The sequence below is a fragment of the Protomyctophum parallelum genome (assembly GCF_964188405.1).
Source record: "Protomyctophum parallelum genome assembly, chromosome: 3".
Taxonomy (NCBI): Eukaryota; Metazoa; Chordata; class Actinopteri; order Myctophiformes; family Myctophidae; genus Protomyctophum; species Protomyctophum parallelum.
The window spans coordinates 13,737,436-13,756,832 of record NC_139698.1 but is presented as its reverse complement, the minus strand read 5'-3'; the positions used below and the strand labels follow the sequence as shown (position 1 = coordinate 13,756,832).

General features: G+C 40.5%; 2 protein-coding genes across 7 annotated transcripts in view; both read right to left on the bottom strand.

Annotated features, from left to right (window-relative positions):
• Window positions 1-1,883: 1,883 nt before the first annotated feature.
• Window positions 1,884-12,134, bottom strand: LOC310856221 (NACHT, LRR and PYD domains-containing protein 3-like). Of its 6 annotated transcripts, XM_083761496.1 has the most exons (15): window positions 12,063-12,134; window positions 11,363-11,437; window positions 10,761-10,856; window positions 10,272-10,367; window positions 9,242-9,328; window positions 7,086-7,167; window positions 6,737-6,947; window positions 5,663-6,622; window positions 4,606-5,626; window positions 4,325-4,498; window positions 4,051-4,224; window positions 3,773-3,946; window positions 3,568-3,614; window positions 2,297-2,860; window positions 1,884-2,067 (listed from the first exon to the last, which is right to left on the bottom strand). In XM_083761496.1, exons 2-14 carry the CDS (start codon window positions 11,398-11,400, stop codon window positions 2,298-2,300), a joined length of 3,723 nt encoding a protein of 1,240 aa, XP_083617622.1. In that variant the 5' UTR covers window positions 11,401-11,437; window positions 12,063-12,134; the 3' UTR covers window positions 1,884-2,067; window position 2,297. The 6 variants fall into 6 exon arrangements, with proteins under 6 accessions (XP_083617622.1, XP_083617623.1, XP_083617625.1 ...); XM_083761497.1 differs by lacking the exons at window positions 10,761-10,856; window positions 11,363-11,437; window positions 12,063-12,134 and adding exons at window positions 7,342-7,369; window positions 7,578-7,648 and having other exon boundaries at window positions 1,884-2,860; window positions 10,272-10,394; XM_083761499.1 differs by lacking the exons at window positions 9,242-9,328; window positions 10,272-10,367; window positions 10,761-10,856; window positions 11,363-11,437; window positions 12,063-12,134 and adding exons at window positions 7,342-7,369; window positions 7,578-7,651; window positions 7,865-7,960 and having other exon boundaries at window positions 1,884-2,860.
• Window positions 12,135-12,387: 253 nt separating this feature from the next.
• Window positions 12,388-19,397, bottom strand: part of adcy3a (adenylate cyclase 3a) — a 36,392-nt gene continuing 29,382 nt past the window's right edge. The window contains exons 17-21 of the mRNA XM_083761504.1: window positions 18,959-19,105; window positions 18,504-18,617; window positions 16,046-16,175; window positions 15,046-15,170; window positions 12,388-14,607 (exon numbers count right to left, since the gene is read on the bottom strand). Coding sequence (XP_083617630.1) covers window positions 14,428-14,607; window positions 15,046-15,170; window positions 16,046-16,175; window positions 18,504-18,617; window positions 18,959-19,105 — 696 coding nt within the window. The 3' untranslated portion in view covers window positions 12,388-14,427. The remainder of the gene's footprint in view (window positions 14,608-15,045; window positions 15,171-16,045; window positions 16,176-18,503; window positions 18,618-18,958; window positions 19,106-19,397) is intronic.

Sequence of the window (19,397 nt, the reverse complement as noted above, 5' to 3'; positions counted from 1 at the left end):
CAGTACAGTACAGTACAGTACAGTACAGTACAGTACAAGCAGTTACTCACCAGAGAGTGCAATAACTCCATATTTAAGGAGACAGGAGAGGAGGAACAATCGTCTTTCCATCCTAGCTGTGTCTGAGGCAAACAGCAGCTGTTTAGCTCATCTTTCAGTTACAACCGATGGAGTGTATTTAAAGTGAAAGAAAGATAATGGATGAAATGTTTGGAATGAACAACACCAGATAGCCAAAAGAGCCCCGCCCGTGTGAATATAGAGCCTACAATCTACTTGCTGCCACTGATAACAGCCACATGGAGGGCTAAAGATTATTTCATAATCTATTAATATGTTAATTATTGTTTGATGATTTGGTTAAACAGTGTGATTAATAATTTATAACATACAATGTCTGTAAGGAAATAAAGTATTAATGATCACAGACATCTTGAAATTGCTTAATATTGTAATGACCAGAGGATTGCTCAATCAAAGTAGCCATGATAACAGCTATTATAAGGAAACACTATTTATTGTAGCAATACACCCACACAAGCTAAACAACTCAAATAGGAAGAAATAACTAGGGATGTCATGCTGTTATATCAGAACATACTGTAAAGTAAAGTGTAAATGATAAATGGATGACACAAAATGACAGGTATTCACAGCTCTTTATTTTGAATGTAGCCTGTAGGGTTATATATATGTATATATTTTGTTAACAGTGTTCAGTTGTTTAATTTCAGTAGGTCTACCTGAGGCCCATGGGCTAGCAGATAGAACGTCAGTGATAAAGAGCTTTATAAAAAACGAAATCAATAACATCACATTACACAATTCAAAATGACAAACAATATAGTAGTCTATACAAAAAAAAGGGAAGACAACGGCTGCACAGATGAAACTATTGCCATTTACACCATTGGGATTTGAGTCTAGAAAGAGTATACAACTAGAAAAAGTGCCCTTCCGGGCACAGGTCTCCACCAGGTTATCCACAGATCCGTGCAGTTAGAGGTAAAAACACTTTTCGGCCAGTTATAGCGCCACCTTGAGGCTGAGTTGAAATTGTTCATGTGGCATTTCGTCCTCGGCCTAGTGGGAATGTGGGTGCACAATTTCACGGAAATCACGCGATGTGTTCATGATTTGCAGCATTTTGTTTGAAACTGAGCACTCCTGTGAACTTTGGAAGCCAATCTTAACCAATCAGGATGGAGTCTGATAAATCTGAAAGACCCGTTTCGTTGAATGGCTCTAGAGAGACTGTGTACCAATTTGCGTGATGTTTGGACAAAATCTGTAGGTGTACTGTGCAAAAACTTGTTTTGCACAAAGCGGCCTCCTGGTGGCGCTATAACAGGCCGTTCTGGAAGGTTTGGGGCAGAGGTTCATGGTTGGCATCCAGGGAGTGTGTGTGCAAAATATGGCATCGAAAAACTTGTTTTGCACAAAGCGGCCTCCTGGTGGCGCTATAACAGGCCGTTCTGGAAAGTTTGGGGCAGAGGTTCATGGTTGGCATCCAGGGAGTGTGTGTGCAAAATATGGCATCGACCAGGTTAACGGTGGCCGAGATTAGCTGTTCACGGACACACGGACACACGGACGGACACGCGGACGGACGGAGTGCAAAACATACTCTCCCCACATGCCTTCGGCCTGGTGGAGACAATGAAACCAAAATCAATCTAGTACAGTAGTCCTGTACAGTAGTCAAGTTTCTCTTTATTGTCATTATAGCGCATCTTTGTATCACATGTAGGTATAAAATATAAAACAATACAGAGTTTATACAAAACATGAATGCACATGAAGGTGCCAGGGGTCAGAGTGCGAGGGCTTAAAATGCAGTTATTTTAGGGTGCATTCAGAAATTCACTGGGTCATTCAGTGCACTAGGTGCGCTGTCGTTCGAAAATCGAGTGTGCTGCGCCATACTGTGCCCCGGGTATGCCGAGTGCCCGACCCCACTGACCGACCCTACTCAAAAGTTGTGGTTGTCCAATGTCCACTTTGTCCAGTGTGTGTACATCACTGCGGTGTCTCGAGGGCCCCCTGTGGCAAAATTGGTCCTTTGAGCTTTATTATTACACATGCATCAACGTGTAGACCAACAACAGGTAGGCTTATGTTATGAATTAATTACCTTTCAAGTTCATAAATATGCCACGCTAAGTGCACTCTATGACGTCACCACCCCAAAACAGAACATTTCCGTTGCGCATTTCCGAACGCAACCATAATCTCATGGCCAGTTATGTTACAGATAATGTCATTCGTCTCCTACAGATTGTTTCAAAACAATGACATTAAAGAGAGGATGGCTTTTCTACTGGACAAATGGATACTGCGGAGTCATCAGCCCAAAGCCTAAATGCGGCATATACGGACGCCTCAAACTTTGTTTGAAATGTGTGCAAATGGGTCAGCGTGTTTGAAGTGACGCTGTAGAAAGACAGGATACCTGCTGGCCAGTCCAGATACAATCCCAGTCGATTGGAGTACACAGCAGGGACAGGTATGATGGTGTTCTGCCTGTTGTGCCATGCCATGTAGTTGTCATTGGCACAGCGGATGCTCCAAGAATGCTCGTTGTGTCCGAGGAGAGAACGGAATTCCCCTCCTTTTCGGGGAATCCTTTTGTATGCCACCCCTACATAGGCAGCCAAGTCTCCGGAATGCCTGCTCCACTCTACCTCCCAGTAGTAACGCCCACTCAAGCCCTCTTTACACAGAACCATCGCACAGCTTTCAAATCTCTCAGGGTGATCTGGGTGGTCTTGCAGCTCTCCTTTCATCACTGTTTTCAGGTCTTCACTCAGCGTCAGCTCTTTGTGTACGGAATTTGGATCCAAGGTTAGGTCACAAGCAACTGCGAAGGAAGAAGATGTTAAAGCCACCTGAAGGCTGACATAATGGTTGATTTTAGTTCAAAAACTATAATCACAAATAAACTACTCTACTGTATGCTTACCATTATTGAAAATCCTATTACAAAAGCTTTATTGTGGCAGTTTTGGGTGCTAGATTACAGTAGCATGGCCAGACTAATATCACTGCGTTAGATATTAGTCTACAAATACGCCTATGACAATATTAATAAATAAGCATTACTAGTACTGTATTCCATAATATAAATTTACAAATTACACACCCTTTATTAAATAGTAATGTGGTCTTTTATGTCGCTTTAGTGATGTGAATAATAATTCTCTGGAGAAACAAAATCAGTCACTAATTCATTTCATTCATATTTAAAAAGGTCAACCAAAAAACAGACTTGTGTCATTACGCATCCGTCACATGCAGTGGCACGACAATTGAGATCATTACAGATAATTATGAATTTTTATAGCCATGTGGTTGTCACTTTCTGAGCAGAATAGGCTATATTGTGCCACTTGATAAATTGATATTATGACCTCCATTTCAACATAAAAGTGTAATTTCATCAACAAATATCACAAAACAGGTTTAATTCTGTTAGTTGGGTAATGTTTTTGTTAATGGATCTCATTCAAAATAAATTTAAAATGCTCAATTAATTATTATACTTATGTAAGTCCTAAAATTACTTACAATTTTTCAGACCAGATTTTAGCCAGCAGTCGGCATCGTGGTCAACCCTAAAGAAAGGGCATTTATCAAATAACACAGGTTAATAGGTGTATTATAGAGAAGTCAGAAAACGATTGTACAATGAAATCAACATAAACTGGTTCCAGACACAATTCTTTGCATGTGGAAACCGCAAAGTGTGACATACACATCATGATGCCTATACCTGAGTTTCTCAAGTTTGTTCATTGGGTCTTCCTTCAGCTCGGATAGCAGCTCGACGCCTGACTGTCCAGGGTGGTTATAACTTAGATCAAGTTCCTTCAAATATGAAGGGTTTGACTCTATGGCTGACGCCAGAGCCTTGCAGCCTTCCCTTGTGATGCCACAGAATGGCAATCTACAAAAAGAACACTTTCATTCAACAAGTACGTAGGCTTTGTTTGGAAATTATACAAATCGTAAAGTTAAATTATGGTGAAAGGAATTCAGAAAAGACAATACCTTAGACACTCCAGTGTGCATTGTGGTTGTGCCAGTCCACCACAAAGCACCTTGACACCAAAGTCCAGCAGGTCATTGTCACTCAAGTCCAGGACTCTCAATTTTGAGGAATTCAAAATGAGAACTGGGACCAGAGCATCACAGCATTTTCCACTGATGCTGCAACGATTCAGCCTAGCAAAGACAACATACATTATACATTAACTATGATTTGAATACTTTATATCTGGTAGGTTATACTCATAACATGATATACCAGGGAAACTCAAGTCACCTTAGGGACTCCAATTTACAATGTGGGTTCTCAAGTCCAATGCAGAGTTTCTTGATTCCTGACTCCTGGAGGTCATTGTCGCTCAAATCCAGCTCTTTTAACTGTGATGCATTTGAACTGAGGGCCGGGTAAAGTATTTCACAGCATCTTTCTGAGAGATTACAGGCATCCAATCTAAATCAACAGATGGGACAACATGATATTTGCATTAAGTATAAGATGTTTAATAAAACAAAATGATATGAAGCACGCAAATGTTCAAGTAAAGTTACTGTACTTACAAAGCTGCGTTTGAGGCTTTGACTACTGGTAGCAGTCTCTGTAGGCCTGCCTCGGACCTGGAGTATTTCTTTAGATCAAAGACCTTCAACTCCACTTCCGAGGCCAGCAGCACAAAGACTAGTGCTGACCACTGTGCAGATGAAAGGTTTTTGTCAGAGAGACCAGAGTTCAAGAAGGCTTGAATCTCCTCCACTAGCGAATGGTCATTAAGTTCACCAAGGCAGTGAAACAGGTTGATGCATCTCTCTGCAGAAGGCGTTTCCCTGATCTTCTCCTTAATGTATTCAGTTGTCTCTTGACTGACCCCAAGCTTGCTAATGTGCTGTCTCAATAGGCCTTGGAGGAGATTTTGAGTGGTGTCCACGGAGAAACCAACGAGGAAACGGAGGAAAAGGTCTAGATGCCCCGTGTCACTTCTTAATGCTTGGTCCACAGCACTCTTGTACAGGAGACTTGCTGACGCATGCTCACATAGTGCGTCCACTGAGCCATGTCGCTCCCCTGCTGAAGCATGCTCACCTGGTGCGTCCACTGAGCCATGTCGCTCCCCTGCCATCAGATTAACATGGTCCTTGACGAACATGAGGAAGACGTACAAAGCAGCCAGAAACTCTTGAACGCTCAGATGCACAAAGCAATACATTTTCTCCTGGTACAGGCCTTTCTCTTCCCGGAAGATCTGAGTGCACATGCCAGAATATACAGAGGCAGTTTTAACATCAATGCCACAGCCCTTCAGGTCGCTCTCATAGAACAGCAGTTTGCCTGTTTCCAGTTGTTGATAGGCCAGTTTTGCCAGTAACAGAATGACTTGATCCTTATCTTGCTGAGGGTACTTTTGATCCATCAGTTTCATCTGGAGTATCAAGAAGTGAATGTACATTTGCACCAGTGTCTTGGGCATCTCCCACTTCTTCACTTCGATCACTTTGGTCTCGGACATCTCTCCTATTTTCACTTCAAACACATTCTTTAATGCATCTCCAGTTTTTTCTTCAGCCAAAGTGTTAGACATCTTCCCTATCTTCACGTCAACCATGGTCTTGGGAATGTCACCTTCACCCTCCTCCTTGAGTGTCCTCCATCTCTTCACATCACATTGTGATTCTTCACTCATCTTGGCTTCAGTCAGAATGTTCTCCAGGACTGTTGCAGACATCCAACAGAACACTGGTAAGTGGCACATTATGTGCAGGCTCCTAGTTGTCTTAATGTGTGCAACAATTTGGTTGGCCACCGTCTGATCTTCCAGTCTTTTTCTGAAGAATTCCTCTTTCTGGGGGTCTTTGAAACCTCTGACTTCGGTCACCCGGTCGACATACTCAGGAGGGATCCGATTCGCTGCCGCGGGCCGAGATGTTATCCAGATGTGGGCAGAGGGCAGCAGGTTACCTTGAATAAGGTTTGTCAGCAGGGCATCCAAGGTTGTTGTCTGTGCGATGTCACGGCAGATCTCATTGTTGGCGAAGTCTAGGGAAAACCTGCTTTCATCCAAACCATCGAAGACAAGTACAACATTGTACTTGCTGAAGTCTACAATGCCCGCTTCTTTGACCTCTACAAAGAAGTGCTGGATGAGTTCTAACAAACTGTACAGTTTGTCTTTCATCAAATTCAGCTCACGAAAAGGAAATGGAAGTATGAGGTCAATGGTCACATTTACCATTCCTTCAGCCCAATCAAGGATATACTTCTGGGAACAGACTGTTTTCCCAATGCCGGCAATGCCAATTGTCAGAACAATTCGGATTAGTCGTTTGTCTTGTCCTGGCTTGAAGATGTCCTTACTTTTGATCACAGCTTCTTGTATCTTCCATGAAACGGACTCCATCTGTCTAACTTCATGTTCGTTGTTGACTTCTCCACGTCCACTCAGAATGATGTAGAGTTCGGTGTAGATCTTTTTCAATGAATTTGGGTTTCCATGATTGGCTATTCCTTCAAAAAGATTCTGGCTCCTCCTCTTTAAGTTGGATTTTAGTTTACTTTGACAGACTGGGAGTTCTCCAAAAAGACCTAAAATTCATGACAGAAACAACAGTTTAAAAATATGTATATTTTGTGTGAATTTGAATGGCATGCCCACAGTGTGTAAAGACCTTTATAGTCTGAGCCATAAAGATATCATACGTTTCTCCAGCAAGTTGGCAAGCTCCTCTCTGTTAATGGCCCTGAGGATGTGCAAAGTGATCTTTAGTGCCCCGTCTTTGGCAGCTTTTTCATTCCTGTCAGTGTCCTTCGTTTGCTGTTCAACTGGATCTTCTCGGTAATCTGGACTCATAAGCCTCTGGAAGGTCTCGATTTCCTTCTTCATGAAAGCAAAAGCTTCATCCTCAAGCAACTGAAAATGTAAGAAAGTCTATTAATCAAAGCATTTACTTATTGAAGTTAAGAGTTCAACAGTATTATAAACAAACACATTTTTATTCTATTCAACAAAGGTTTAAATGAAGATAAATAGAAAACACAAACAATATACCTTAAATATGTGAGAAAGGTCTGTTTGTTCAGTCTGAGATGCATTATTTGTAGTGGCCGATTCTGCACTTTCCAGTGGTTCTCTGAGAGTCGATGTGAGACAAAGAGACAAAATATTTAAAAATACAAAGCAAAATATATTCTTTTATGGGGATTTGAAACATTGCAAAATACATTTTACTAATACTGTAGTTATCAAAGATGAACAATAAAAAGGATTTCAAGAAGTGAATTAAATGTTTTATGTTTAGTTTTACCTTTCTGTCTTAAATCGAAGGGGATGATTTTCTATTTCCTTTATTATATATTACTGTACATACTGTACATTCTGTACATTCAACAACAAGTGTATTTATTCCCATTATTGCATTACTGTATTGCACTCTGGTTGGACGCCACTATTCATTTCATTGTCAAAGTATTTGTATACTATGTGCAGTGACAATAAATTGAATCTAATCTAATCTAATCTAATCTAATCTAATCTAATGATCCATGGACCAGTCACTCTGTAGGCCTACAGAGCCACAGCAGGATGAAGGTGAGTTGGATCAATTCTTTTGGCTACTTTCAGAGATAAAGAGAGCTAAGATTAGTTTTAATTTATGTATTAAAATGTATTGATCACAACAATTACAAACAATTTTGCAGTACAGTACAGTACAGTACCACTCACTTCAGACGGGTATGATTTTTTAAATTCATGCAATAAAACAAAAACCTAGTTAAAGCAAAGTGTGTGTAACTAATTCTCTGCAGTCATGACTTTTTAGGTGTTACCTTTCTTTCTTAAAAAGGGGTGGATGATTAATGGACGAGTCACTCTTTTCAGATCCACAGCAGGATGACGGTGATTTTGTTCTCTCCAGTTGGATGCTTTCAAAGATATAAATGTATTACTGAACATAAAGGGATTATCTTCAGCAGTAGAGAGTAAGTAAGTAAGTAAGTACATTTTATTTATATAGCACTTCTCACAGAGAAGAGTTTCATACAAAACAGGAAGTCTATACAATCAAGACATTTCCAGTGGTTCTCTGAGAGTCGATGTGAGACAAAGAGACAAAATATTAAAAAATACAAAGCAAAATATTTTTTTTATGGGGATTTGAAACATTGCTAAATACATTTTACTAACACTGTAGTAATCAAAGATGAACAATAAAAAGGATTTCAAGAAGTGAATTAATTTTTTTATGTTTAGTTTTACCTTTCTGTCTTAAATCGAAGGGGATGATTTTTTATTTCCTTTATTATATATTACTGTACATACTGTACATTCAACAACAAGTGTATTTATTCCCATTATTGCATTACTGTATTGCACTCTGGTTGGACGCCACTATTCATTTCATTGTCAAAGTATTTGTATACTATGTGCAGTGACAATAAATTGAATCTAATCTAATCTAATCTAATCTAATGATCCATGGACCAGTCACTCTGTAGGCCTACAGAGCCACAGCAGGATGAAGGTGAGTTGGATAAATTTTTTGGCTACTTTCAGAGATAAAGAGAGCTAAGATTAGTTTTAATTTATGTATTGATCACAACAATTACAAACAATTTTGCAGTACAGTACAGTACAGTACAGTACCACTCACTTCAGACGGGTATGATTTTTTAAATTCATGCAATAAAACAAAAACCTAGTTAAAGCACAGTGTGTGTAAACTAATTATCTGCAGTCATGACTTTTTAGGTGTTACCTTTCTTTCTTAAAAAGGGGTGGATGATTAATGGACGAGTCACTCTTTTCAGATCCACAGCAGGATGACGGTGATTTTGTTCTCTCCAGTTGGATGCTTTCAAAGATATAAATGTATTACTGAACATAAAGGGATTATCTTCAGCAGTAGAGAGTAAGTAAGTAAGTAAGTACATTTATATTTATATAGCACTTCTCACAGAGAAGAGTTTCATACAAAACAGGAAGTCTATACAATCAAGACATTTCCAGTGGTTCTCTGAGAGTCGATGTGAGACAAAGAGACAAAATATTTCAAAATACAAAGCAAAATACAAATATATATATATATATATTTTTTTATGGGGATTTGAAACAAAATACATTTTACTAATACTGTAGTTATCAAAGATGAACAATGAAAAGGATTTCAAGAAGTGCATTTTTATTTTTTATATGTTTGGTTTTACCTTTCTGTCTTAAATCGAAGGGGATGATCCATGGACCAGTCACTCTGTAGGCCTACAGAGCCACAGCAGGATGAAGGTGAGTTGGATCTATTTTTTCAGAGATAAAGAGATAAAGAGAGCTAAGATTAGTTTTAATTTATGTATTAATCGCAACAATTACAAACCATTTTTAATCTCAAAGCATGGCATCAATTCAGTTTGTGAAATGTAAAATTACAAAATGTAACCACAACCACCTCACATCAGCTCATCCTACTAAGTGCTACAGTAGCTGCATGCATGCAAGCGGGCCTGAATTTAGTAAAAAAAAATGACTTATTTTCTATCAATTACACACCCCATGAAGCCTTGAATTCATGGAGATTTTTGTTTTTGTCACATTCATGATCCAATAATTTGATGACAGGCGGAGTCTCCAGTATGAAAAGCCACCCAGTCATCAAATAAAAAAACAAAAATAACATGCTTCATGGGGTGTGTAATTGTTGGTCATTTTTGGTCAAACTACTCCTCTCAAGTACTAGTGAACTATAGTGTGTTTGTTTTCATTGTAATAATCAATATCGCTATGATGAATTATCTGCCTGGTTGTCCGAGCCTCTCTGGGGGAGTGGGGTGCGCTCTCTCTCTCTCTCTCTCTCTCTCTCTCTCTCTCTCTCTAAAAGATTTCGTCCCGTGGATCCATTTAGATTTTATTTTGAATTTCCTGCATTCTCTGGGCTGAGGGACGGGCTGGCCAAGAGTGCGATTGCAGATTGGTCTCTCTCTGTGTGTGTGTGTGTGTGTGTGTGTGTGTACACACATGCCCAGTTCAATGCGGGGACCAGAGAGGCTATAGGCCTACGTCCCCCGCGTGTGCAGCCTGCATGACCACTGACCAGAAGAGGCTCAGTGCCCCGGCGGTGAGAGGGGCATCTGAGACGGGCTAGACTACATGTTGTCATGCGGAGCGACGCGGCGATAAATCATCATAGCGATATTGTACTGTACAAAGGTTTCTGTTCGATCATACATTCTTATGTTCCTATACCTTTCATTACTCATATCAGGAGGATGACATATGGAAGAGTCACTCGTTGAAGGCCCACTGACGGATGGAGGAGAGTTTGATGCCTCCTGCTGGATGCTTTGAATGATAATTAAGTTAATCGTGGTTAAGAAGAACACAACGACTGAATTACTCATTTGCAATCTGTCAAACTATAAACAATGGTAATAGGAGAACTGATATAATTTTTTGAGTGGTGCAACCACTCCTGAGCTATGTGTGTCCCTGGGTCTGTCTGTCAAAGCACGAAAATAGCATTATAGCGTTTGTTCACCACCAAGTGTCACTGTTGCACAGCCTAACACACAGGCCAGGGAGGAGGGCTTGTACATTACATTACATTACAGTACAGTACAGTACAACTCACTTCAGACTGGTATGATTTTTTTAATTCAAGCAATAAAACAAAAACCTATTTAAAGCACAGTGTGTGTAACTAATTCTCTGCAGTCATGACTTTTTTGTTGTTACCTTTCTTTATTAAAAATGGGTGGATGATTAATGGACGAGTCACTCTTTTCAGATCCACAGCAGGATGACGGTGATTTTGTTCTCTTCTGTTGGATGCTTTCAAAGATATAAATGTATTACTGAACATAAAGGCATTATCTTCAGCAGTAGAGAGTAAGTAAGTACATTTTATTTATATAGCACTTCTCACAAAAGCAGAAATAAAACAAGGAAGTTCATACAAAACAGGAAGAGGTCTATGTCTCAAGAGGATAACTTGTCATTATGAGTTCTGGTCTGTAAAACTGTGATATTTAAATAAAAGTTGCACACATTTCTCAGATAGTTTCAGGGTGTGTTCAGTTGTTCACACTGCCCAGTGTGAACCAACTTGACCCATGCCTCTGTCAGAAGGCTGAGCTTGTTGATAGTCAAAACATCACATGAGCCATAAGGGTAGTGGATGTAGTGTGCGTCTCTCTCTCTCTCTCACACACACACACACACACACACACACACACACACACACACACACACACACACACACACACACACTGAGGTGCCTACAATTGGCCTTTTTTAATGAGCAAATTAAGCTTGCAAGATTCACAGTGGCTACTTACATATTTGATTCATCTTCATCTTCGACCTGACCATCCATCCTGACCTTTAATGGGCTTTAGGCCTACAGTATAGACCTAAAAAAACATTTAAAGAATAACACTATTAGTGTGTGGATGTATTATTGGGCTACATAGAAGTTCTGTTAGCAACATGGGAAAAGTACTCAAAAATGTTTACATTTCAATAGGCAATACTGCAATCTAGAAGTCCTCCGTTACAAGTAATCTAAATGTAATCGAGTAAAAGTACAAAAGTACCGACATCAAAATATACTTAAAGTACCAAAAGTAAACACTCATACATTATGTATAAAAAGTATTAAAATCTTTTGAAAATAGCAGCTCTACAAGCTCACAACAGATCACATTTACAACTAGTTGTGAGCTGGAAGATTGGCTATTTTCAAATAGTCAAAATAGGGCTGAAGAGGTTAAAAATGTTTTGTAAGAATAATACAAATCTATTATATTATATTATATTGGGTATACTATATTTTTGGTTGTTTCAACAATAACTCGACGACTTGTTTAAACACATTAAAGTTGTGTGACGTAGGCTATAGCCATCTCCAGCCTGGAGTCGTGGAGAGATGGATCATGGCCCTCATGGGTGTCATCATTTCCCCCAACAATGTCAGAATAATTGCACTTTAAGTTAAGCCCACTACTAAAAAGAAGAAAATTCTGAGATATTGCTTACCTTGATTAATCAATCGTCTGTATACATTTCGGCTGTATTACTGTACCAGGTGGCGCAATAATAAGATTAAGCCCATCGTCCTGCTGCTGCATATGTGTTCATCAAGTGCGCCACAAACAACCTACGGAATTCCCCTGCTGCTGCTGCTGCTGCAAGAGCACTGCAACCAGGATACAGAGCTGCAGATAAACACCTCCTTCAGTGACATACATGTCATCATATTGATGTCATCATCATGTTAAGTACGAGGAGTCATGAGACTTGAGGACTTAGATTCAAGATTAGATTCAAGGTTTAGGTTCAAGTTTTTTTTTTAGTTTTTTTTTATCAATTCACTTCATGACAAAAAACAATAAAATCAAATGGGAGTACACAATAAATAGGCCAAAGTAAAACAACTAAACAAAAAACAGGGCTGGTCTGCTGCTCAGTCAGAAGTTCAGAACCAATAAGTAGATGCACTTCACAAACAAAATAGACAGAAAGCCCAAAGGGAACGAAACTTTCAATTTGATAATAATTCTAATAATGCATTAATTATTATTGTTATTATTGAAGCCTAGGATTTAAACTGCATTCTTATGATGCCATATAGCCACCAAAAGATCAGCATTTTGGCTGTTGTGTGTTTCGTCTTACATGAGGACTCGGAGGATGGCATTTAATTTATACTTACAAAAGCCTGACTTACCAAAACCAAGACTCAAATACATAGATTACAGAATACAGATCATTCAAAAGTGCTATTTTGTTCCCAATCCTGAGATTCTATAGAAGTAAAAATCATTCCTTCAACATTGGCACATGTTATCTGCTTCAGAAAAAAAAAAAAAAAAAAAGGTCCCTGCAATAAATTAATCAGATCAATAAAACATTGGCCAAACCGTATTCACAACAAGAACAATTCTGTCCTCTTTTAAACAGAATGAAGCTTAAACAGTATAATATAAAAATATGAATTAAAGGAATGTTTACTTCACCTTAAGGGAGGACAACATGAAGGTTGTATAAGAATAATCTATTGCACTTTCATCCAACCTTCAACACGTGTGGGATTTACAATCGGCAAAAAAGAAACTCTCCCGAAATACTGTCCACCTCAACATTCACATAAAACAAACAAACATCCTTATACATTCCAACCTTGAATTGCACTTCATTACACTTGGCGTCCGCAATCATCACTAAAAGGGATATTTCACCTTCAAACTCCATTTAAACCACAATAGATTAATTGAAAACACACATCCTAGTGACCAATATTGTCCTTTAAAAAAATAAAAATAAAATTATCCCACGATTTTGTAACCCATTTTTCACCCCTGTGTCATATATGTTCATTTTATTTGAAAGTGAAAAATCCCTTTAACCTCCGACTTGATTGCCATCTTCCCGCTTGTCCCAACTTAGCACATGTGCAGATGCAAACGGTACAGCCACAAAAAACGCATACAATCATGTGCAATTTTTCCCTGCTCATGAATGCTCCAGAGAGGCACAGAAACAATCACAACATGTGACCAATATCTCCAGTTTCATTCTCGAGGGTCCCACACCAGCTTGGTGGTCCCCCAGTTGTCGACAGATGAGACACAGGCATAGCAGTGACGTGACGCAGGGAGTCCACAGGCCACGAGAAAAGCACAGTACCCAAGAGGGCAGGACGGTGGCATCTCTTCGTCTCAATTCAGAGCCGACTGTTTTACTGGTATCCAGATTGGAATAAAGAGGGAAAATACTATATGAATAATGCACGCACGCACACCCACATGCACTCACACACATACACACAGGCAGAAGCAGGTGGCAACTCAATCTGCATCATCTCACACTTTGGCCTATTTTTGTCTAACGCTAAATAAATTGTCATCGTCGGTAACAGTAAGAAAATGTCAACGTAATTCGGTCCATTACTTTCCACATCAGGGAAGTATTTCATAAAATGGTAAAGGGTGAATAAAAATTAGGTCCTCAGCCCAAAAGCCATTTTGGTTTTAGAGTGCCGAGTAGATGGCGTTGTTGGGACTTCAGGAAAGCGTTCCCCGTTACAAGGCAAACGCAGTGCCAGTGTCTGTCAGTTCGCAGAATGAACAAATGTCCAACTGTACAGCAGAGTGACAAGGTCTGCAAGTGAGCATTTCAGTAGTATTCAAAATTGCTTTCATTACTTGTAAACATTCTGTCAACATGAGTGCATGTATCAAAAATGTTTCCATATAGGCAAAGATCTTCATTGTCAAAAAAATATCTCCTCTGCCCATCTATGCATTCAAGAAATAATATTTTTGATTGGCGGAGTGTGTGTGTGTGTCATGTAGGCCTATTGTATAATGTTTGTGTTTCATAGGCCCAAGTAGTCAGGTTCTTAGCTGTCCACCACCTGATGTGGCAGAGTGCCAGACGAGCCATTGATGAAGGAGCCCTGCTTGTCTCTTCCCTTCAGGAAGTAGGTGAGTAGCTCTCCTTTTCCCTTGACAAAGATCGGACCCCTCCGTACAAAACGGAAGCCATAGTCCTTCAGAATATTATAGCAGTCCTCCACCACCTGGGGGCGACAGAGAACAACATTGTAGTGTGTGTGTGTGTGTGTGTGTGTGTGTGTGAACATTCTATTGTGCCAGAGCCAGTCCAGAGCCACAATTCCTGCGAAGAACAGGAGCAACAGCTAACCTCCTGATGTTAAACCCCTGATATAAACACTGCCTATAGGTTTAATCTAGCCACCTAGAAGCTAATACTCATTCTTCTGTCAGGTGTTCAGGATTCAAGTTAAACCCCACCACACATTTAGTACCAACAAAGTTTGCACATGCTATATAGACAAAAGGCAGGCAGTCATGAATGCCGTCGGCCGAATACCTACCTACAATACATCTACTGCCTTTTACAGGATTTGCCTCACTCAGACAGTCTGCCTATTTGTAGAAGGTAAGGTGTACACGTTTAAGTGTCCAAAAACATCTAAAAATGGAGCAGATTTTACCTGGATGTTCCCCATCACCCCTGTGGACTCCATACGACTGGCCACGTTCACAGTGTTCCCCCAGATGTCGTAGTGCGGCTTACGAGCACCTATCACTCCAGCCAACACTCCGCCTTTATTCAGACCTGGAGAAAAGGATACATATTGTGATCTTCATACTGTACTACATACAGTGCAGATCAAGATTAGTATCTTGCTCAGGGACACTTGGAACCTTAGGCTAGCTTCCCAGACGGGCTCTTTAAACATTCAATATGCCGCCTAAACTGGTTCTGGTATGACCGATTCCGCTGGGCACATACAGTAACACCGTTGTAGCTTAGTGAATAAATGGAACTTGGAAAGACCCTTTCTGACAAACCACAAATCATTTGTCTAGTGAGTAGTGACTATCACTTTTCAGCAGACAGAGAACTGAAATCTCAGCCATATGTATTTGTGTACCTGGATAGAGCTCTCTCATCATTATTCTATTGTTATTATTCAGCAAGAACTGAACAGTGACGGTGAAGAAAGAGAACTTGGAAAGGCGTTTGCGGACAAACAAGTTATTTGACACTTCAACCATTTTGCCTTATCGAGTTAGGTGCAATCATCAGTATGTTAATTATAAATAATGTTTTTATTATCGATGTGCATTACACTTTTTTCATAATTATAGCCTACACAATTTAATTAGTGGTCTAATAAAATGACAAGGAAAAAGGCTAAATAGATGTCATGCCCACAATGAGACTGTTGGGGCCCTTCTGTTCTTGAATTAGCCCCTCTTTAAAATGTGTAGCACACAGACATAGCCTTGATAGCCTATACTGGCCTGGGTATGCAGTGCAGGAACGCACACACGTGCATGCTCTCTCTCTCACACATACACGCATGCGCCCACACATGCATACACGTACATGCGCAGCCAAGCACACACAAAGTCACGCGCGCACACACACACACACACACACACACACACACACACACACACACACACAGTGAGATAATCACTGACCTATGCGCAGCATGAAGTTGTTGAACGACTGGTAGTTGATGTTCATAAGCGTGACCTTCATGGCCAGAGCAAAGTCTGCCAGATCCGCCAAATGTTGCCAGCGTTCTCGATCTGACAGTTCTTCCTTCCGCTGAAAAGAAAGACCAATCAAGATATTACTAAAAAAACAAATGATATCATACTATAATTCAGTCAATGTCTGAATGAATGAATGAATGTCAGAAACACCACCGTATCTCCTCATTGCCTGCACCAATCGCTCCCACTTTTCACACAGGCATTGACCATAATAATATGGAGATCTTAACGAAGCCATTTTTTCAATAAGATAAATAATGAATTTATTAGTGAATAAAAACCCGTTTATTTGTCCGTGGTCTATCTCCGACCGAGCCACACTATTAGCACACATCTCTCCATGCCAAAAAAAATCTGCACGCTCCCAGAATCCGGCTAGGCTACATTTTACCGACGCAACTGTCATATTTACTGTACAAATATTGTTTTTACATCACCACACGATCCCACGGGCAAAGTTGCTGTGACGTCATAATCGTCACACTTCTCCACCAGCACAGAGGCCAGCCATCCACACCGTTTGCACACATCTCACCATGCACAGCAGCAACAGCTAGCCTGTCCACACATCAACCACTACTTTGCATTCATATTCATGTAATATTTACAGTACTACGGCCTTCACAGTGACCGGGATATTTCCAACCCCCTCAATGCACCTACCCTTTTTCACACCGACCCCAGGCAAGCATCTGACCACACGGGGAAAACAACTCAGACGACAGACGCATACTACAGCTATTCCCAGGGCTCGACAGTGCGACTAGGTACTCGCATTTGCGACTAAAAATATCACCGTGCGAGTTGTAAAATTAGATTTGTAGCACAGGTGCGACTACAGGATTTGACCATTCAATCGTGATAAAGACAAGTCTCTGTCTACAGCAAGTGCACATTCTATTGTCGCGGTGCTATACCTAAATTTATATTTCTGAACGGCGGTGTCGTTCGCCAAAAAGAGCAGAGCTACAAGCTAACAACGTGTCGAGGCTCAATGCGGTGTTCATTTGAAGATCTGTCCCTTTGCTCCCACCGCCCCCTCAGCAGCGGAGCGAACGCAGCAGGGTAGCACAGAAGACAGAAGGACTTGCTAGGACCCCGACACGTTGAATACTAAAGTTATTTAGAAAGTTTGTAATGTTAAAACATCACTTGATATAACTTTTAACCAAACGTGGGTGAAACAGCGTGCAGCCGCGCACGTAAAGAGTGCACGTGCGCACGCACATGGAGTGGACGGATTGATTGATATACCAAAACAACCCTTGCTTAGCACCTCGCTAAAAGCGTGTGCGCAGCGCAATACGAATGACTGACCTGGCTGGAGGATATATTAGTCAGTGCCTAGCTCAGGTCCATAACTCTAAATGCAACACTTCTGAACTGAAGCAGTCAAAGCCAAGGAGAATGTTACATTACTAATTCACCATCGAGTAGCCTCTGCACTGTCTAAATGTCACACTCACATGATAGAACAGCAATATAAAAACGGATAGTCTGTCTGTCTGTCTGTCTGTCTGTCCATCCATTCATAAAATGAATTGACTATCTATCTATCTATCTGCATACCAAACTAATAGTCTATCAGTATAAAAACAAATTGATTATATAGATTATATAAAAAATATGATATCCAGATGAATATCAATATTGTGATCATTTCTGAAAAGATATTGTGATATAATATTTTGTCATATTGCCTGCCCCTACCTCATATCACTTTATTAAAGAAAAATCACACCTGTGTGAAGTGAGGGGCACTCTTATCATCATACATCATGATTTAATTTACGTCAAATTTAGCAGAATTGTGACCTAATTTCGTTATCGCTTGGACACCCAGCAAGATATCCATATCCACTTTTGTGCCCAACCCAACTTCCCAAGACCATCTGTAAACAATTCCCCACACTGAACATAATTTGCTGTTCATATATTCAGAACGGGTAAGGACTAGTTGTAAGTAATTAAGTATTATATCGACTTCTATAAGACTTATCGATCTTCATAGTTGCCCAATACAAGGGGGTGTAGTTTGGTTAGCTTCCAGTCTATTACACATGGGGTAGCCTCGATACCCAGGCTTTCATTTCGTCTGCGCGAAAGATGAAAGCCTGGAAAAAGCCGTGGGCTGAACCAGTCTAAAAGTGGGAGTCAACCCTTCCGGGTGGGCGTCGCTCTAAATGATGTGACGTAGCGCTGCACTAGGGGGGAGAGGAGGGGCCGGGGGTGACGGACAGATCGATGAGATCCAATCAGGGTGCGCGCATTTCTGAGGCGCGACCCGCCCCTCTAGACCAGAAATGTCTCTGCTTAGGTCAGGCTACACATGGGGTAATTTTAGCGTTCCCTGCGCTACTCGGGCTGTGAATACACTAACCTTGATGCAGGCGTAGCCATTGCTGATGTCAGGGGTGACCCCGGATGCAGCCATGTAGGTGCTGCCGATCGTCTTGATCTTGGTGATGCAGCGAAACTGAGACTCATCCAGCAGCTGTCGAGAGACGGAGACCCAAAGTTATTTCTACCGATAGAAACTACACCAGAACCTTTTTCGGGACCAGGGACCACTTCCACGGACAATTCTCTAAAGCGAAACGTTTTAAATATTAGTGTTATCATCCAAAGAAAGTGTTTTTGCCAATTATTCGGGGGCTCACTTGCAATATCCTCAAAGCCCATCTGTGAGCGCCAGCCCACAGGTTGTGAATCGCTGAGCTAGTATATCTGTGTTGCTCATTAAAGAGCTTTACTGTTAACAAATAAATCAGGCAGATTTTCAGGATGGAATACACAAATGAAATGGCAGGATCATGAATCTTCGGCTACACTTACACTATCAAAATCTGAGATGATCTCATTTAGGAACCTGAGGCACTCAATTCCTCCATTGTTGATGCTCTCCTCTGTGTAGAAGTCAGAGAAGTTGGGGATGGAGGCAAACATCACACCGATCTCATCGTAGGACTGACTGTACAACTCCTACAAGATGACAAGACAAAACAACAATGAAGTGGTTAAAAAGGGGAAATATTAGGGTTTGATAGGTTGAAAAGTATCATTGACCGCCATCTAGTGGTGGCTTAGTGTGGTGCAGGCTGGCATACACTATTTCAGAGCGAGACACCGCTGAGTCAGGAAGTAAAAATCTGCTATGTAACATGTCTCGCGATTGTCATTTAATCCACCCAAAACATACTTTTTGTAAGCGAAATACAATCTTTAGATAAATCAGCCGCAAACCAAGCTTGTTTTTGGTCTAAAAAAGAACAAT